Consider the following 14,683-nt stretch of genomic DNA (forward strand, 5'->3'; position numbering starts at 1 on the left):
GAGTTGTCTCATGACTAGGAAACCGATATACGGTAGTTTAAGCAAGGGATTCTTGGCCGTTCTTCTTTGTAGTGAACCAATGTATAATTGCGTTATCATCGTTAAATGGCGGATTTTGTCCCTTGTAAGCGCACGTTCACAACGAGGGTTTGATTCTGTCAGACTTGCGCAGCAGAAACTCGCTCGTATATCTGTATTAGTCTGTTCTGTTTACAAAAGATCTTCCTTGTGAGATTTAGGATGCAGCTAAGATACAGGGATTATAGAGACTCGAAATCACATGCTTCTTATTCATCTCACTCAACTACAGTCGCAGCTGATATCGCTTCGAACGTATATCTTTCGCGTTGTCCATCATCGCCTGATTTAGATTCATTCTCTCGACACGCCTGGAAAATTACTCAGTAACGTAATATATCAAATTTAATTCTCCGGTGAACATCTCAGCCTGAACTGACCATTGCGGGTTTTAGACCACGTTGGGCCATTTCATGTAAGCACTTGTGCCTTCAGCCCCATTGTAACGGTTCTCTGCCACGTTGTGGTCAACCATTTCCTTAACAGCTCCAGAAATGAATGAGAAATTGGAAATGAAACTGAGGTACAGTGAACAGCAGGCCAATGATAGCCATGCATCCAATATGGTAGGGCAGATCGCAAACATGGAGGGCCTGCCACTCTCCGTCGCACGTCGCCGAAGCGAGTTGATTCGAGTCTTACATGCTAGACCTACCTCTCTTGAGTCTTGGCTCCCATCACATTCTTTTTCTTTGTTCAACTGCGCTCATCGATTTCCGGCTTCCGATCAATTCAACTGTGAGATAAAATCGTTATCATAGGAGATGCGACGATGAATACTGCGCTTTGTTGAATCTTCTGTCACTCTTCCTTGTGCCGCTCTCATCATGAAGCTTCTCAGTTGTCTCGTCTTTGTCCCTCTTATCGTTGCGCACAACCCACGACAGTATGAGGCACTCCAAGCGGCTCCTGGCGATCTGATGCCGCGATTCTTTATCGATCGCTCATTTCCTTTGGCAAAACGCGCAGGGGATTGTGGTTCGGATCATCACAACTGTAGGTCCATGTGGGCGCTATAATGCTCTCGGACACCAAACTCATTGATGCCACAGGTCTAGAGATTGGATTTGCAGATGACTGTTGCGACAACGACTCTTACTGCTACGTCAACCGAAAAGGCGACCCGAAATGCTGTCCTATAGGCTCCAACTGCTCCAGCGATTCGCCGTGTAGCTCGGATGCTTATTTCTGTACCCGCACCGTCACAAGGAGTGGAACTGCCACTGCGCAAGAGGGCTGCTGCGATCGCAAGTGTCCAAGAACGAGTCTTTACCTTTGCCCAAGTAGTCTTGGTGGGAACTGCTGCGGCTACAACTCTGAGTGTCGGGCGGGTGGCGATTGCGCCTCTACGAGACCAGCTTCGAGAACGGACCTCCTGTCGCCCATTCCCTCAGGCTGTACAACCTCTCAGCATAAATGTTCCGACGGTGCAGGCTGTTGCGACAACGACCAAGAGTGCACCCAGGTCAGTGGCGAGGGATATTGCGCTCAAGCTATACCAACAGAAAGTGGTGTCACGATTGTCGACGACAACGACGGCGGCGGCGGCGGCCTGTCAGATGGTGCAAAGGCAGGGATTGGCGTTGGTGTCGTTGTGGGAGCCAGTATCATTGTTGGTGGGCTAACTTGGATGTGTCTACGCAAGCGACGCCAGCGCACTGCATCAAGGCCATCAGCATCTGGCGAAGGAGACGGCAGTGCGCCCCCTCGAGATGCCATGACAGATATATCCGGGAGCCATGCCCGGTCAGGCTTGACTCGGGACTACTTTGGACCAGACCCAGCAGCAGGACCATATACTGAGCAAGCAAGCTCACGGGTCACCTCACCTGGAAGAACTGCTGCTGTGCCGATGCATGCACAATCCCCTGGAGACATCGCCGCGCCCGTGGAGATCGACTCTGCGAATAGAGACGGCAGCGATCTTCTATCACCCATGTCAAGCCCGAGCATATACCAGACACCCCTTTCTGAAACAATAGACGGTCGGTTCGAACTGTACGGTGACGACTCAGCCATGACACCAGACCGTCCCTTGTCAATCGTTCCCACCCCTCCACAGAGTGTAGCCGGGGATGTCGCAACGAAGCAAAAGCAATAATTCAAAGGAGAAATGCGTTGCGTTCTATTCGTTTCTGTTACTTATAAACGCCTAGCCAGACCATTCGTGTAAAGGGATGATCCAAATATTCAGTAGTCCCGGTGCGACAAGCAAACGATTATGTGCACCGAAGTTATCCCTCAGAACTCCGCGCCAAAACATAAAGTAAAGTATAAGGGCACCACCTAATAGTCATTACAACGCCGTTGAATGAGATGTAACTGGAAATACGAAAACAGTCTAAACCACAACTTCAGTCTTTGCACCGGCATTTAGCAGACAACACCGCCGAAAGGTGCGCAGTTTTGGAGGTCTTTGACAAGATCCTCTACGCTGCTCAGATGCTGGCTAAGCAGCTCCTGCTTCTCCTCCGTGGTGAGATAGATGTCACCTTCAGGATCAGAGCCGGAACGCTTGCGACGTGGGTCGGCATTGAAGGCACCTGCGAGTTTGCTAGGACTTCGCTGAAGCATAGCGGGAACACTATCGCGCTGATCGGCTCGGGGAATCGAAGGAATCTCAGGCATGAGGTAGAAGTAGAGGAACTCAACGAGCTTCAGCTTGACCTCACGGGCGGTGGATCGCGACTTGAAGAGAGAGGTAACAGTGAGAAGGCCGTCAAGGCTCTCAAAGGTACGGGTGTTGATTGGGGTCTCGATTAGAGCAGTGACGAGTGTGAGGAGAGTCGCAGATTGGATCGCAGGGCAGTTAAAGGGCTCGAGAAGATCAAGGAGGAGCTGCAAGGTGTTAGTTTTGTGGTATTTATGGACTTAGCCATTGTATACATACGTTCATATTCTGTTCTCGGGCAAAGAGAGACTTGCTGGGAGGGTGTAACAACAAGACTCCTTGTATGAGGTCGAGGGCACTCAGAATTAACAGGTCGTTTCCGCCATCACCTCCCTTGGCCATAAGTCGATCGAGAGTGCTGATAAGGCGCATCGCAACGTTCCATTCGAATCCCTCCTGCAATTTGAAAAACTCTCGAAATGCCGGGTCGCGGGAAAGTTGGGAAAGATCCTTTTGAGAGGGTGTTGATCCTTCACTCCCATCGTCATCGGTATCCCGGTTTCGATGTGCACGGTCGTTTCGAGAGTTTGCTTTAGAGAGACAGATCTGAGCTAGAAGGCCTTCGACCTGGCGAAGGCCCTTACGGACTTTTGGTCCGTCATACGAGGAAAGGTTGTCGAAGGCGAGAGACAGAAGAGACTCCATCGTGTATCTGTGCGTGGGGGAACAATAATGAACGTTATGCCGGAGACGGTAAAGATGGAAACGCTGAAGAGTATCGACTTGATGCGATTGCGGCTGGTGCTTTTTAAAAAGAGTGTTTAAGAAAACATTTGATGAAGGTGACAGGAAGAATAGAAGAATGGAAACTGATTATCGCAGTCACACCGCCGAGAGTCACCGAGCCCAAGCAACAGTCTAAAGAAGTAGAAAGATGGATGGATGATCGTCGTCAGGTTGCTGTCACCAAACAATCCCATGGAGTGGAGCTATCGGCACAGCAACGGCTTAGGGAATTCCAAGATTTAAGGGTCGCCAGCTGACAAGCGGGCTGGCATGGTCCGGGGTTACAGGGGCCTACAGGGGATATGCAGCTAGGATCACGCTAAAGTGGGCTGTCAACTGTCATCTGCGCCGTTGGTGAAGGGAATGTCCCAGTAGGTCCAGACGGAATCTTGTTTGTAAGGGATTGAGATAGAAGCTGCGAATAGGATCGGAGCTCTAGGTGCGAGCATAGGTGCCTACTAGGTAGGTAGCTACGGTTGATCCACGAGATGGGAATGCTAGAATGCTTGGTACTTAGGTGAGGTAGGCGGAGACCCGTGGACATTGGATGTTTACACGGCAACGGTACTTAAGACTTCGGCAATTCAGCCCTGAGGAAACAAAGGTCCCAAAGTATCTGGGTTCGTACTTGTAGACATCATTGATCAGATTCCACGGCTAACCGATATTGCACGTTCGATAATCCTAAGTCATCAAGTCACCCGCTTCGGTTCTCGTATATAAGGAAATTACAAGTGTTGGAAGGTTATCACGGGTAGTCGAAATTATCTCAGCCCAATATCTACTCTCAGCTGATGATAAACTTGATATACTCCCAATTGGTTCCTCTATTGGATAAGGTTTCTTTTTTTTTTTTTTTTTTTTTTTTTTTTAACTACAGAACCATTAGCTTCTTGCGAATTCACTTGGCTGAACACACCCATGAAGAAGTTCAACACTGCAGTCAGCAGTTACCTCGTCGATCTCTCAAGTTGCAGTCACCAAACCCATCACTTCAATGCTGACAGAATAGCTATCTATGATCGAATAGTCTCGCATCATATCCGAGAACTCATGTATAAATTGATGGATGACAAGAATTATAATAGGGGAGTCATAATGATTCGGCATAAGAAATCACCATCGCCCTACTCAAGTTCCTGCGACTGACGCAAGATTACCTGCACCGCTTCATCCACGCCAGATGCTATCACTGTTGGCTGAAGCCCCAATGAACATCCCAGTGTATCAGTCCAGCCCTTGCCTTCACGGTCGATCCATGCACTCTTGAATCCAAAAGATACAGCACCAGTGATGTCGAATGGGTTTGAGCTTACCAACCATACCCTATCAAGCTGAGACTTCATCCCCGCTGTCTCAGCCATGAACTCATACGTACGAGGATGCGGCTTGAACACTTTGAGAGGATCGATACTGACAACTTTCTCATGGGGAAATATGTTGCTCACTCTTGACAAAGTTGGGCATGTATCGAGTGACGATGTCATCATGACCTTGGTTCCGTTTGAGAAGATGTATGGATCGATAGATGCATGTTCTGCCAGTTTTTCAAGTGCTCTATCCACATCTGGGAATGTGTCGAGGCCGTTATATGCATCCATGATACGCTCTTCCTGCTCCGGAGTGAGCTCAACACCAATCTCTTTCGTAGCTTGCCGAAACGACCATCTCGTTAAGTCACTAAATGTGCGATAAGTGCCTTCATATATCATTAGCGATGGCTTCCTTTTTTGGCTTGTCTCAACTTACCCATGCTCGTCACGCGCCATGTTGACTCAAGCTGATATCGCCTTGCTAGAGCGGCAATTGACTGAGCGTTATCTTGCCCGTATAGTTCTGCCAGCTCTCCTGCTATCGATCCGGTGGAGAGAATAGTACCGTAGAGGTCGAATGCAATTACTGTCCGCCCCATGGTGACTGTTAAAGTTTGAAAGACGGACGGTTCACAATGCAGGTGGTTGAGGATCGACACAAAGAAGCTTCGGGCTTAAGAGGGGATGGATGCTCACATGATCATCATGATTACATAGGTAGCTTCATGCATTTCATCCTGCACAATCGTGTGAAAAGGCGGCAAATGCATATTCCGATACTCGGTGTACTAAAAAGATTCATACACACAGCTGAAAGGGTTTTCTCTCTCACACTGTCATCGCGTTATCTAAATGTCGGAGATTAATTTAGATTCGTAGTATTATTCTGGGCCTGCCTATAAATTGTCCAAGAATTATCCATCAACGTCGATCAAAAGCTCACATGTTTCTTTAATGTGACCTCCAGTATCATGCTGCGGCCACTGTGGTATCCGAGCTACTCGCTCTATCTGAATGAGATAAGATACTGTTCCTCCGTGCAGTGGCATTGTTGCTGGCCTGTTCCTCATCCTTCTCCCTAGCTTCGCTCTTCTCCTCTGTCGGTGCAAATTTGCTTCTGATTCTAATCTGCCTACCGTATCTGTAGAATAGAAACGGGATAACGGCTAGAACTGTAGCAACTCCTCCGATCAGACTTCCACCACCACCAACTCCCAGTGTATCGAACATTTGTGTTGTGAATAAGGGGGCAGCAGCGCCGCACGCTGATCGAGCAATGGTATTAGCTGCAATAGCAGATGCCGCGTACATAAGATAAACGTCGACGAGATATGTCAAGAAAGCCACGAAGATCAACATCAAAGATGTAGCTAGGAAAGTTCCCGCCAATGTCGGTACGATCCAATGGATAGAACTGCGGGGACCAATATCAGTATGTATACATATATGTTGGAGAGAATTAAAGCTCGAGAGTGTGTGGTGACTTGAGTCACAGCAAGGATTGTGATATCTCAGTGACTTACTTGTACTCAGCCGTCCATGCAAACCAGAACATGGTCACGGCAAATCCAACACCTCCAATCATTGCCAATGGCAGTCTATCTTCAGGCTCCATCTGTTTGTCTCCATTCTCAATCTTTTTCTTTCGGATTCTCGTATCAATCAAAACTATGCCACCACCAATGAATGCACCTAAGAGTACGTTAGTGTAAGTTCAGCGAAGTCGTATCAACGAAAAGTACTCGCCAATTACAGTCCCAATCAAGGGCAGCTCTCCGACACCGGGGTTCCAGCCGCGTCGCTGCTGAAACACGATTGGATAGATGCTGAAAAGCATATACAATAATGTGTAGACTACAGACATGTAGACTGCGCAGAGGAATGATATGGTGTCGAAAAGGATAATCCACGGCCTGGTCAAGGCGATACGGTACACAGTCTTCAGTGTACGATCACCCTCTTCAGAACGAGCTTTTACATTCTCATATCCAGGAATCTTTGCCTTCCGTATTCTTCGAGCCTTCTTAAGGAGAATTGTGGGAGCATGTGTCTCGGGAATAGTTAACATGATGAGAGCTGTTGCACCACCAAGCCAGAGAAGCACATAGAAACTCCAACGCCAGTCCTTCTTCAGCTCGAGGAACCCAGCAATGACAGGCCCTAGTGCTGGCCCGACCCATACCATAGCAGAGAACCCTGCCATGGCATTGCCACGCTCGATCGGGGTCCACAGGTCTGCGAGTACGCCAGGTGCATTGCTGAGGGGTGCAGAGACAAAGGTTCCCGTGAGGAAACGACCGACAAGGAGGGCGCCAAAGTTAGGTGCCCAGGCACACAAAAAGTTAAAGATGAGATATAGCGTAAAGGTGATGTAGAAGATCCATCTTCTTCCATAGAGCTCACTTAGTGGTGCGAAGATGAGCGGTCCGGCACAGTAACCCAGTAAAAACAGGGTGATTGTCAAGCCTGCTACCAACTCGGATACGTGGAAGTGTTCTGAGATAGACGGAAAGCATCCACTTGGTGAGCTCGATGCAAAAGTGGCATTCAGTACGAGCAACACAGCTGAGAATGTGACAGACCAGCGCCGAGCAGTAGACCAATTCTGTGGGTTCTGAATATCGCCCGGTGCAAAGTCGACGTAGCCATCCTCGTTTAAGTACGGGGGGTTTTCTTCCTCGAGTTGCTTAGTTCGATAGGGCTTGTTATTAGCCGATGAGAATATTCGATGTATAGGGGCCATGGCTGTTGGTAATGTTGCAAGGCATAGGGGCAGTCGGCCACGATGAGGGAGCCAAGACTCATATTTATATTAAACACACAGCGTATGCCATATCTGATATCTACTAACTAGTGAGTTACGTTAGTTCTCTTGAAGTCAATGACACTGTTATGCTTCTAGTGTCGATTCTGCAGACTCGGAAATAAATTAGAAATCAGATCTAAGTCCGTTCTCCGATCTTCATGCCGCATCACCACTTTCGCTCCACCACTGTCATCATACCTTGGGGGGTCTTAGTACACTATAGGCTACAACACCTGAATAACGGCAATCAATTCCCGCTTAACGTTGAGAACTACTAACGTTGATCGAGAGGATGGCTCGGCTCTCGCGTTTTCGGATCCCCGTTGTCGTATGACAAATGTTTCGGCCAATTGTGAACAGAGATTGTTCTCACCGTGGTCAGCTCAGACACCTGAGTGAGGCTTTGGGTGATGAAGCGACTGGACAATATTGTTATACGATGATGTTTTGTTTCTATCAATGTTACCAGTTGCCTTTATAGATTCTTACTTATTTCACTATTACTAAGATAACATACAATACATGGTCATGATTGAAGTATCGATGAATGTTTTGTGTCTTGCACGAAGTGACTGTTGTCATTTGAAGGCAATGGAGTTAGGATTAAGTAAGTATCGAATTTCCAACTTTATCGTAGTATTTAGACGCTTGGTCGGATACACGAGTAAAGTGAATATTCGTAGAGAGAGACAGACACTTCATGGGATAGACTGACTAGAAGAATGATGACATGAATATGGCCCAACTTATCGAACTTGCGTGTCGAAAGAGTAGTCCCGGGTAGGCGATCAAACTCTCCACTGTCCAGATTTAGAGACAGCAGGGGTTCTTCAAGCAACATGATCTGAGTCCATTGATCAGCTCTTCGGTGCACCCTTGATTTGCATGTGAAATCTGGAATTATTTGACGAGATCTCAAGGTGCAGACATGGTCCGTGACAAAGTGACACCAGGGATCGACTCAACGTGTTCGTCTTCGCCTTACTCCTCAACGAGCTTAGCATGGGCTTCGCAAGCCCTGATCTTACAATGGGCTGAGGTGGTGTGTTTTCTGTCCCAACGGATCGAATTCTTTAATAATTGTGAGATGGGATAGAAGATAGATAAAAGGGAGAGCTGGTGTATCAACTAATGTTTCTTCCCATGTTCATTTGCTGTCTCATAACGTTATTATTTGCTCTATATTACGACCACCTACCTTAGTATCTATCCTTACGACCAATGTAAATATCTCGTAGGCACCTTCAACCAGTCTTGTCTTCTCTTTTGGCTGTTGCATCGCCAGCACACGTAAGGCATGCCTTTGACCAAATATGAGTCGACAGAAGTACCACTAATAAACTGATTGACTGACTCACTTACAGATTTCCATATATTAATTCGTCTCTTAATAACACTTTCGTGCAACGCGGCAACGAGAACATCAAAGGTATGAATACTTACGATATACGTCAATATGACTATCAATTGCAGCTAAGTTAGTTAGGTATTGGGACTGAATGACCTGACTTGTTGACTGCTTTTGGTTGTCCTACCTTATTGAGTCTTCCCCGCAATCACACTCATCAGAGTCCCACGTTGATCTTCCCCTGGACAAGACCCCATTTTCCCATCGCTAGCCCCTCTCAACAACAAAGAAAAGGAAAGCAAAGCTGCGTTCCCGTCTCAGAGCTCCCGTCCCATCCATTCTGCATTAGCTTGTGACAAGAACCCCTAAAAAAAGAGGCACGGTCGTGTCAGTTAGTACTTGACATGCTGTAGAGGGCGGGTTTGTAGTTCATGCTGCGCCAAGTGCTATGTCCTGCGTAGGACGAATGAACAAGTACCTAGCCCACATGCTCACACTCACTCACCTTGACCCCTCATCACAAGACAGAGAGAGCTCTGGACAGCTTCGTCCTCCTCAACGTATGTCCTACCTCAAACTGGATAGCTGCAGCCTGCATGATTCGCTTTTAGGCTCCTGCTATTCAGCGCTTGAGCAATTGATTTGAGTAAATTACCTTATCCACATTGCAAGCATGCACACAGGCTCAGCGTCAACTCTATGACCCTTCTATCGTCGCATCAATGATCAGGCAGGCTTAGACATGTATCGTCTGGACATTCAATGACGTCGACCACTTATAGATTCACCCGAGCATCCCGACAGCACGATTCGCTATCAGTACGCCACGAGACAGGACAGGGCCAAGAACCACGTATACGGCATTTGTTTATTATTTCGCTCCCGTCCCATATTGATTTCTGCCTCTCTTTCTTCAGTTAGCATCTCAAATATCTTCAGCAGCGTCATCGATTATCCGTCAGAAAAGGACCCCTCCCCCTCCTCCTCCTCTCTTTTACCCTTAGACGAATCGCATTCTATTACCCCCAAAAACTTAACACGCATGATCCCCACGGCCGACCCCGTCCTCTCCTTCAACCCTGAGGCATTGCCCCCGTCGGCCTTACACATGCTGTCGCTCTCGCCAAAGGCAATGGAGAAGATGTCTGGTATCTCCAACCCACTTATGTCTCCCAATGCAATTCCACCTCGCACTTCAAGCACCGGCATCCCGACCTCTCTCAACGCGACACCCACAAAACCCGTTCTGCGCCCTGTCCCAGAAGGCGACTGGTTGAGCCAGAAGCAGCTCTCCCCAAAGGCACAGATGTCAAACGCTGGTTACGGCGTAATGCAAGCTCCCAATCCACCTCCCGATCCCGAGCGCTACGCCCACGAGGATCTCGAGTTCACGGCTAAGCGCTCTTGGACTGACGAGAAGGAAAATGTCGTCCGCGGACCTTACGACTATGTCATCAGCCATCCTGGCAAGGACTTCCGCGCCCAGCTAATCGGTGCTTTCAATGTCTGGCTCGATGTGCCCACACCGAGCCTCGAAGTTATCACCCGAGTCGTTGGCATGTTGCACGAGTCTTCGCTCCTCATCGACGACGTACAGGACTCGTCCGAGCTGCGCCGTGGCTTCCCTGTCGCACACAACATCTTTGGTGTCGCTCAAACCATCAACTCGGCAAACTACATATACTTTGTCGCCCTACAAGAGCTGCACAAGCTCAACAATCCAGAGCTAATCACCATCTTTTCCGATGAGCTTGTGAACCTCCACCGAGGCCAGGGCATGGACCTGTTTTGGCGTGACACTCTTACTTGTCCTACGGAAGAGGACTACCTTGAAATGGTTGGTAACAAGACGGGCGGCCTGTTCCGCCTCGGCATCAAGCTTATGGCGGCGGAAGCCAACGGCCCTAGTCCTACAGACTGTGTTCCGCTCGTCAACCTGATTGGTCTCATCTTTCAGATTCGAGACGACTACATGAACTTGTCCTCGAAGGAGTACAGCCATAACAAGGGAATGTGCGAGGATCTGACCGAGGGCAAGTTCTCGTTCCCCGTCATCCACAGTATTCGCACCAACCCCACCAATCTCCAGCTCATCAACATCCTTAAGCAGAAGACCTCGGACACCCAGATCAAGCGATACGCTGTTGCCTACATGGAGTCCACAGGCAGCTTCGAGTATACCCGTAAAGTTCTCAGCGTCCTCATCGAGCGGGCCCGCAAAATGGCCGAGGAGCTCGACCAGGGCCGTGGGAGCACGAAGGGCATTCAGAAGATTCTTGACAAGATGGCCATTCAATGATATCCATTCAGCGTCTTGGTTTATTTCTTTTATCTCGTTACGATTCACGGTTTTGATGTGTTATGAGCGAAGCGCATATAGAATGTTGTGACACAGATCAGAGACATCTGACGACTTCCGATTTTGTGGCCACAGGGGAGGCCTGTTCAGCATGATACCACTTGGGCCTCTGAAAGCGTGACTTCAGCATTAGGATTGGATTTTTAGTATTCACTTTTTGGTAGCCCATACTGTCCAATTGAATAAGCATAACTCAGATGGAATTTCTTGATGCCATGTCAATTCTTACATAACAATGCCCATGTTTGGCCACAATTGTGTAGACCATCTCATGCCCCGACCAACACCTTGCATAATACGAGAAATCAAAGTAGGAACGTGATACTATAGAGATGTATCAGATCAACTTGGCTGTACTTGAGCCGCCTTACGCTTCACCAATCTGACCCATCGCCGTCGTCTCCAGTCACCTCTCCGGCCACTGCCGTCTTCATTCTCCTCCCAGCTTGGCTTCGGTATTGCCTTTTGCTTTCCCTTCTCGTTAATAGGAACTTCCACGACACCCGTTCGCCCGTCTCGCTCATCCCATATGTCATAAACCCAACGCTCGCCTTCTGTCTCAACTTCAACCCCTGTAATAATACGTTCTTCTACCCATTCACGACTCCAAAGGTCTAGAGCCCATTTCTTCTCGCTCCATTCCCACGCTTCGGGTGGCATGACATCTTCAAAGAAGCGTGTTCCACGTGGTCGTTCACCTGCAATTCGAGGTTGTGACAAAGGATCGTAAGGAGAAGGACTGAAAAGCCAAGGCTCCCACTCGCCACCACCCGAGGTTTTGCGCTGTAGCTCAAAAATTTCCACTTCACGCGTTTCAGGACTGGAGTCGAGGATAACGTCTGAACTGATCCAGCTATCTAACCACGACCGAGCTTTGGCCTCTTGCGGTTGGAGACGCTCTCGATGAGCAGCAGCAATGAGGCGGGCGACGTGCGGATGGCCCATACCCACGGTAACCCAACCCCCAAGAAGGAATATGAAGCGCCATGGTAGGATTTGGGCCGCGATGGTCATAAAAATGCCCCCGGCTGTAAGAAATAAAAATAGAGCCGAGCTGAGAGCCTCATCACTAAAGTTCGTCACTGGTACAAGCAAGGCGACGACCTGGTCGTGTCCCCGACTAAAGTCATCCATGCAGTTCTGTAGGTCGCGCATATTCCGAAAGAAGTCCTTGCTGAGTTCCTTGACTGGTTTCACCGTCGCCGCAGGTGCCAAAGGTGGTCCCTGGGGAGAATATCCGACATTCTGCTCACTCGACAAGGTTCCCTTGGGTGGTGCGGGATGCCGTGCCAGGAACGCGGGGATGAAGACACCGAACAGAAGGATAGCAACAGGCAGCACAAACAGGAGATAAGGATCCAGGCAGACAAAACTATAGACGGCGAGGAGCGATAGAGTATGCGATGCGCGCTTCCAGGATAGAATACGTTCCACACGGGCCTGGAATTTAAAGACAACGCCTATTCGAGCGTTGAATCGCCGAAAATTGTAGGACATGGTAGTGATGTTGAAGTTCGGCCTCTCGGTATGAGTGGCTGATTGTTCATCACCGACGAAGTGAACCTCGGTTTGGTCATCGCTATCCGTAGGTATAACTTGCTGAAGAAGCCTACCATGGCACCAGTCAGTAAAGCACGGTATTACAGCGGCTCGGGCAGCTCAATATACTTTTCTACTAATCGGTCCTGTAAGCTAGCTTTCTGGCGAATAGCAGCCAATCCTCCGCGTAGGCCTGTTTTCTGAGAGCTTGATTCGGCCTTTGGCTCGGGCTGCTTGTCATTACCATCGTTCTGGTCATTGTTGGGGCGCTGGCTTGAGCTCTCGGAGGAGTCAAAGTCGCGCCCAGTAGCGAACATCTCTGCAGTGAAGTCGTCCATGAGGAAGTCTGTTTCAAGACATGCTGTGGCTCCGAATGGTGGAGAAATCAAAAGGGAACTGGAGATTCAACATACCCGCGCGGAGGTGTCACAGCACGATCGCGGGTGAGCATGTGACACTGGTGACATCACTTACACCTAGGTCCGAAGGAGGTTGGTGAGCATCTTTGTGGCTAGTCTACTCGGTTACGAAGATAACTTACCTAACCTAGACTGACCTCGTGGTAACGGCTTCTAATAATACCTATCCAACGGAGAGAAGCTAGCCTAGATTCAGCAATAAATGATGTTCGCGCTGTGGGTGGGAAACCATTTACTGGATACCTTACCTGCTTACACTCCATGATCCTGCCGTCAGCTATCCGTAGAGTTTGCAGTAGTGCCAAGCGGCCCGTAGCGCCTTCAGACCGTGTTATGCTCTTTCAAGTACAGTAAATTAACTAGATGCAGACGGATTGCTTCATTTGGTGAAGTTTGGAAGACTTGGCATGGATCCGGATAAAGGATGGAACTACACACATCATGAGAGAGTTAATAAGTCCTGAGACATGGTTCATATCATATATATTCCACCCTAATTTAGATGACTATAGCGATATCCATGTCGTCCCTTAATTCTGGCTTACCCCACACAACTGAATTTCGAATGAACAAAGCATACAGTACTACCCGTAGTTATGTACTCTGCACATGACCTTCGTGATTTCGGTGCTATCGGTAAAGCTGTGGAGGCATTCAGCAGTTCATTCCAGCGACCACATTGAAACCGCGAATTCCTCTCCGACAGCTTGATTGTGTCATCCACACTGATGGATGTCCCAGCTCGTCAGTGTCTGATGTACGGTTGATGAGATGAAGCGGTATGTCATAGCCATGGGCTTAATTCACTTCAAACGGTATTGCCCATGACAACGATAGCTCACATATGCCAGATGCTAGATTGCCTATGCGACAATCAGATGATGGGAGCAGCTATGAGCTGCCAGCTATCCTCCGAGACCGTGTATTGACTGCGAAAAAAACAATAAACACGACTCAGGATGCAGGACCATCAGATCCTTGATGCTTGGCAGGACAACAATGCATAAGGTACCAACTGACAACAGTCTTGACAGGTTAGTTAATTGGCCCGGTAAAATGCTTGGTAAATAATAGAGATGCATCCGTATGGCCCTACCGGTTGAAGATGCCCGAGAAAGCTTCTATCGGGGCAAATTGATGGGTCCTTGAGAATCTGAGACACGACTCAATCCTTGTACTCACTGGATGTTCATGGTCTGAGCGGGAGGCTTGAACAAGGCATCTATCAATCCATTAACCACACCGTCTGGCCCGTCCCTCCTCACGAGTACAGCCCAGCACTCGTTTCAAGAGACATGAGCCTAGGTGGTTGCGAAAAGTCTAGGATTAGTAACAACGAAGCATTTGCCAATGTCGTAGTATCAAGTCGGTTCGCTTGTTGTTCGTGAACCCCAGCTATCTTTACCTCAGGTCTAATGTCAACA

At 48.6% G+C, this 14,683-nt stretch overlaps 6 protein-coding genes across 15 annotated transcripts; 2 read left to right on the forward strand and 4 right to left on the reverse strand.

Moving 5' to 3' along the window:
* Positions 1–512: 512 nt before the first annotated feature.
* FVEG_02822 (hypothetical protein) lies at positions 513–3,667 on the reverse strand. The gene is made up of 2 exons (XM_018890332.1): positions 2,969–3,667; positions 513–2,916 (listed from the first exon to the last, which is right to left on the reverse strand). Exons 1-2 carry the CDS (start codon positions 3,392–3,394, stop codon positions 2,452–2,454), a joined length of 891 nt encoding a protein of 296 aa, XP_018746627.1. The 5' UTR covers positions 3,395–3,667; the 3' UTR covers positions 513–2,451.
* FVEG_02823 (hypothetical protein) lies at positions 520–3,558 on the forward strand. Its single transcript, XM_018890333.1, has 2 exons — positions 520–1,074; positions 1,131–3,558. The coding sequence occupies exons 1-2, from the start codon at positions 906–908 to the stop codon at positions 2,177–2,179; spliced, it is 1,218 nt and encodes a 405-aa protein (XP_018746628.1). The 5' UTR covers positions 520–905; the 3' UTR covers positions 2,180–3,558.
* A 687-nt stretch (positions 3,668–4,354) lies between the features above and the next one.
* FVEG_02821 (haloacid dehalogenase, type II) lies at positions 4,355–5,480 on the reverse strand. The gene is made up of 2 exons (XM_018890331.1): positions 5,225–5,480; positions 4,355–5,174 (listed from the first exon to the last, which is right to left on the reverse strand). The coding sequence occupies exons 1-2, from the start codon at positions 5,385–5,387 to the stop codon at positions 4,603–4,605; spliced, it is 735 nt and encodes a 244-aa protein (XP_018746626.1). The 5' UTR covers positions 5,388–5,480; the 3' UTR covers positions 4,355–4,602.
* A 65-nt stretch (positions 5,481–5,545) lies between these two features.
* On the reverse strand, positions 5,546–8,365 carry FVEG_02820 (hypothetical protein). Its single transcript, XM_018890330.1, has 4 exons — positions 8,112–8,365; positions 6,535–8,047; positions 6,312–6,480; positions 5,546–6,202 (listed from the first exon to the last, which is right to left on the reverse strand). Exons 2-4 carry the CDS (start codon positions 7,529–7,531, stop codon positions 5,758–5,760), a joined length of 1,611 nt encoding a protein of 536 aa, XP_018746625.1. The 5' UTR covers positions 7,532–8,047; positions 8,112–8,365; the 3' UTR covers positions 5,546–5,757.
* Positions 8,366–8,633: 268 nt separating this feature from the next.
* FVEG_02819 (geranylgeranyl pyrophosphate synthase) lies at positions 8,634–13,501 on the forward strand. 9 transcript variants are annotated; one of them, XM_018890326.1, is made up of 3 exons: positions 8,634–8,884; positions 8,959–9,023; positions 9,725–13,501. In XM_018890326.1, exon 3 carries the CDS (start codon positions 9,985–9,987, stop codon positions 11,239–11,241), a length of 1,257 nt encoding a protein of 418 aa, XP_018746619.1. In that variant the 5' UTR covers positions 8,634–8,884; positions 8,959–9,023; positions 9,725–9,984; the 3' UTR covers positions 11,242–13,501. The 9 variants fall into 9 exon arrangements, with proteins under 9 accessions (XP_018746619.1, XP_018746621.1, XP_018746616.1 ...); XM_018890328.1 differs by having other exon boundaries at positions 8,634–8,828; XM_018890323.1 differs by having other exon boundaries at positions 9,081–12,984.
* Positions 10,822–13,283, reverse strand: FVEG_02818 (hypothetical protein). Of its 2 annotated transcripts, XM_018890320.1 has the most exons (3): positions 12,970–13,283; positions 11,531–12,910; positions 10,822–11,471 (listed from the first exon to the last, which is right to left on the reverse strand). In XM_018890320.1, the coding sequence occupies exons 1-2, from the start codon at positions 13,176–13,178 to the stop codon at positions 11,644–11,646; spliced, it is 1,476 nt and encodes a 491-aa protein (XP_018746624.1). In that variant the 5' UTR covers positions 13,179–13,283; the 3' UTR covers positions 10,822–11,471; positions 11,531–11,643. The 2 variants fall into 2 exon arrangements, with proteins under 2 accessions (XP_018746624.1, XP_018746623.1); XM_018890319.1 differs by having other exon boundaries at positions 10,822–12,910.
* Positions 13,502–14,683: the final 1,182 nt, after the last annotated feature.

Source organism: Fusarium verticillioides, chromosome 5 (genome assembly GCF_000149555.1).
Source record: "Fusarium verticillioides 7600 chromosome 5, whole genome shotgun sequence".
NCBI lineage: Eukaryota > Fungi > Ascomycota > Sordariomycetes > Hypocreales > Nectriaceae > Fusarium > Fusarium verticillioides.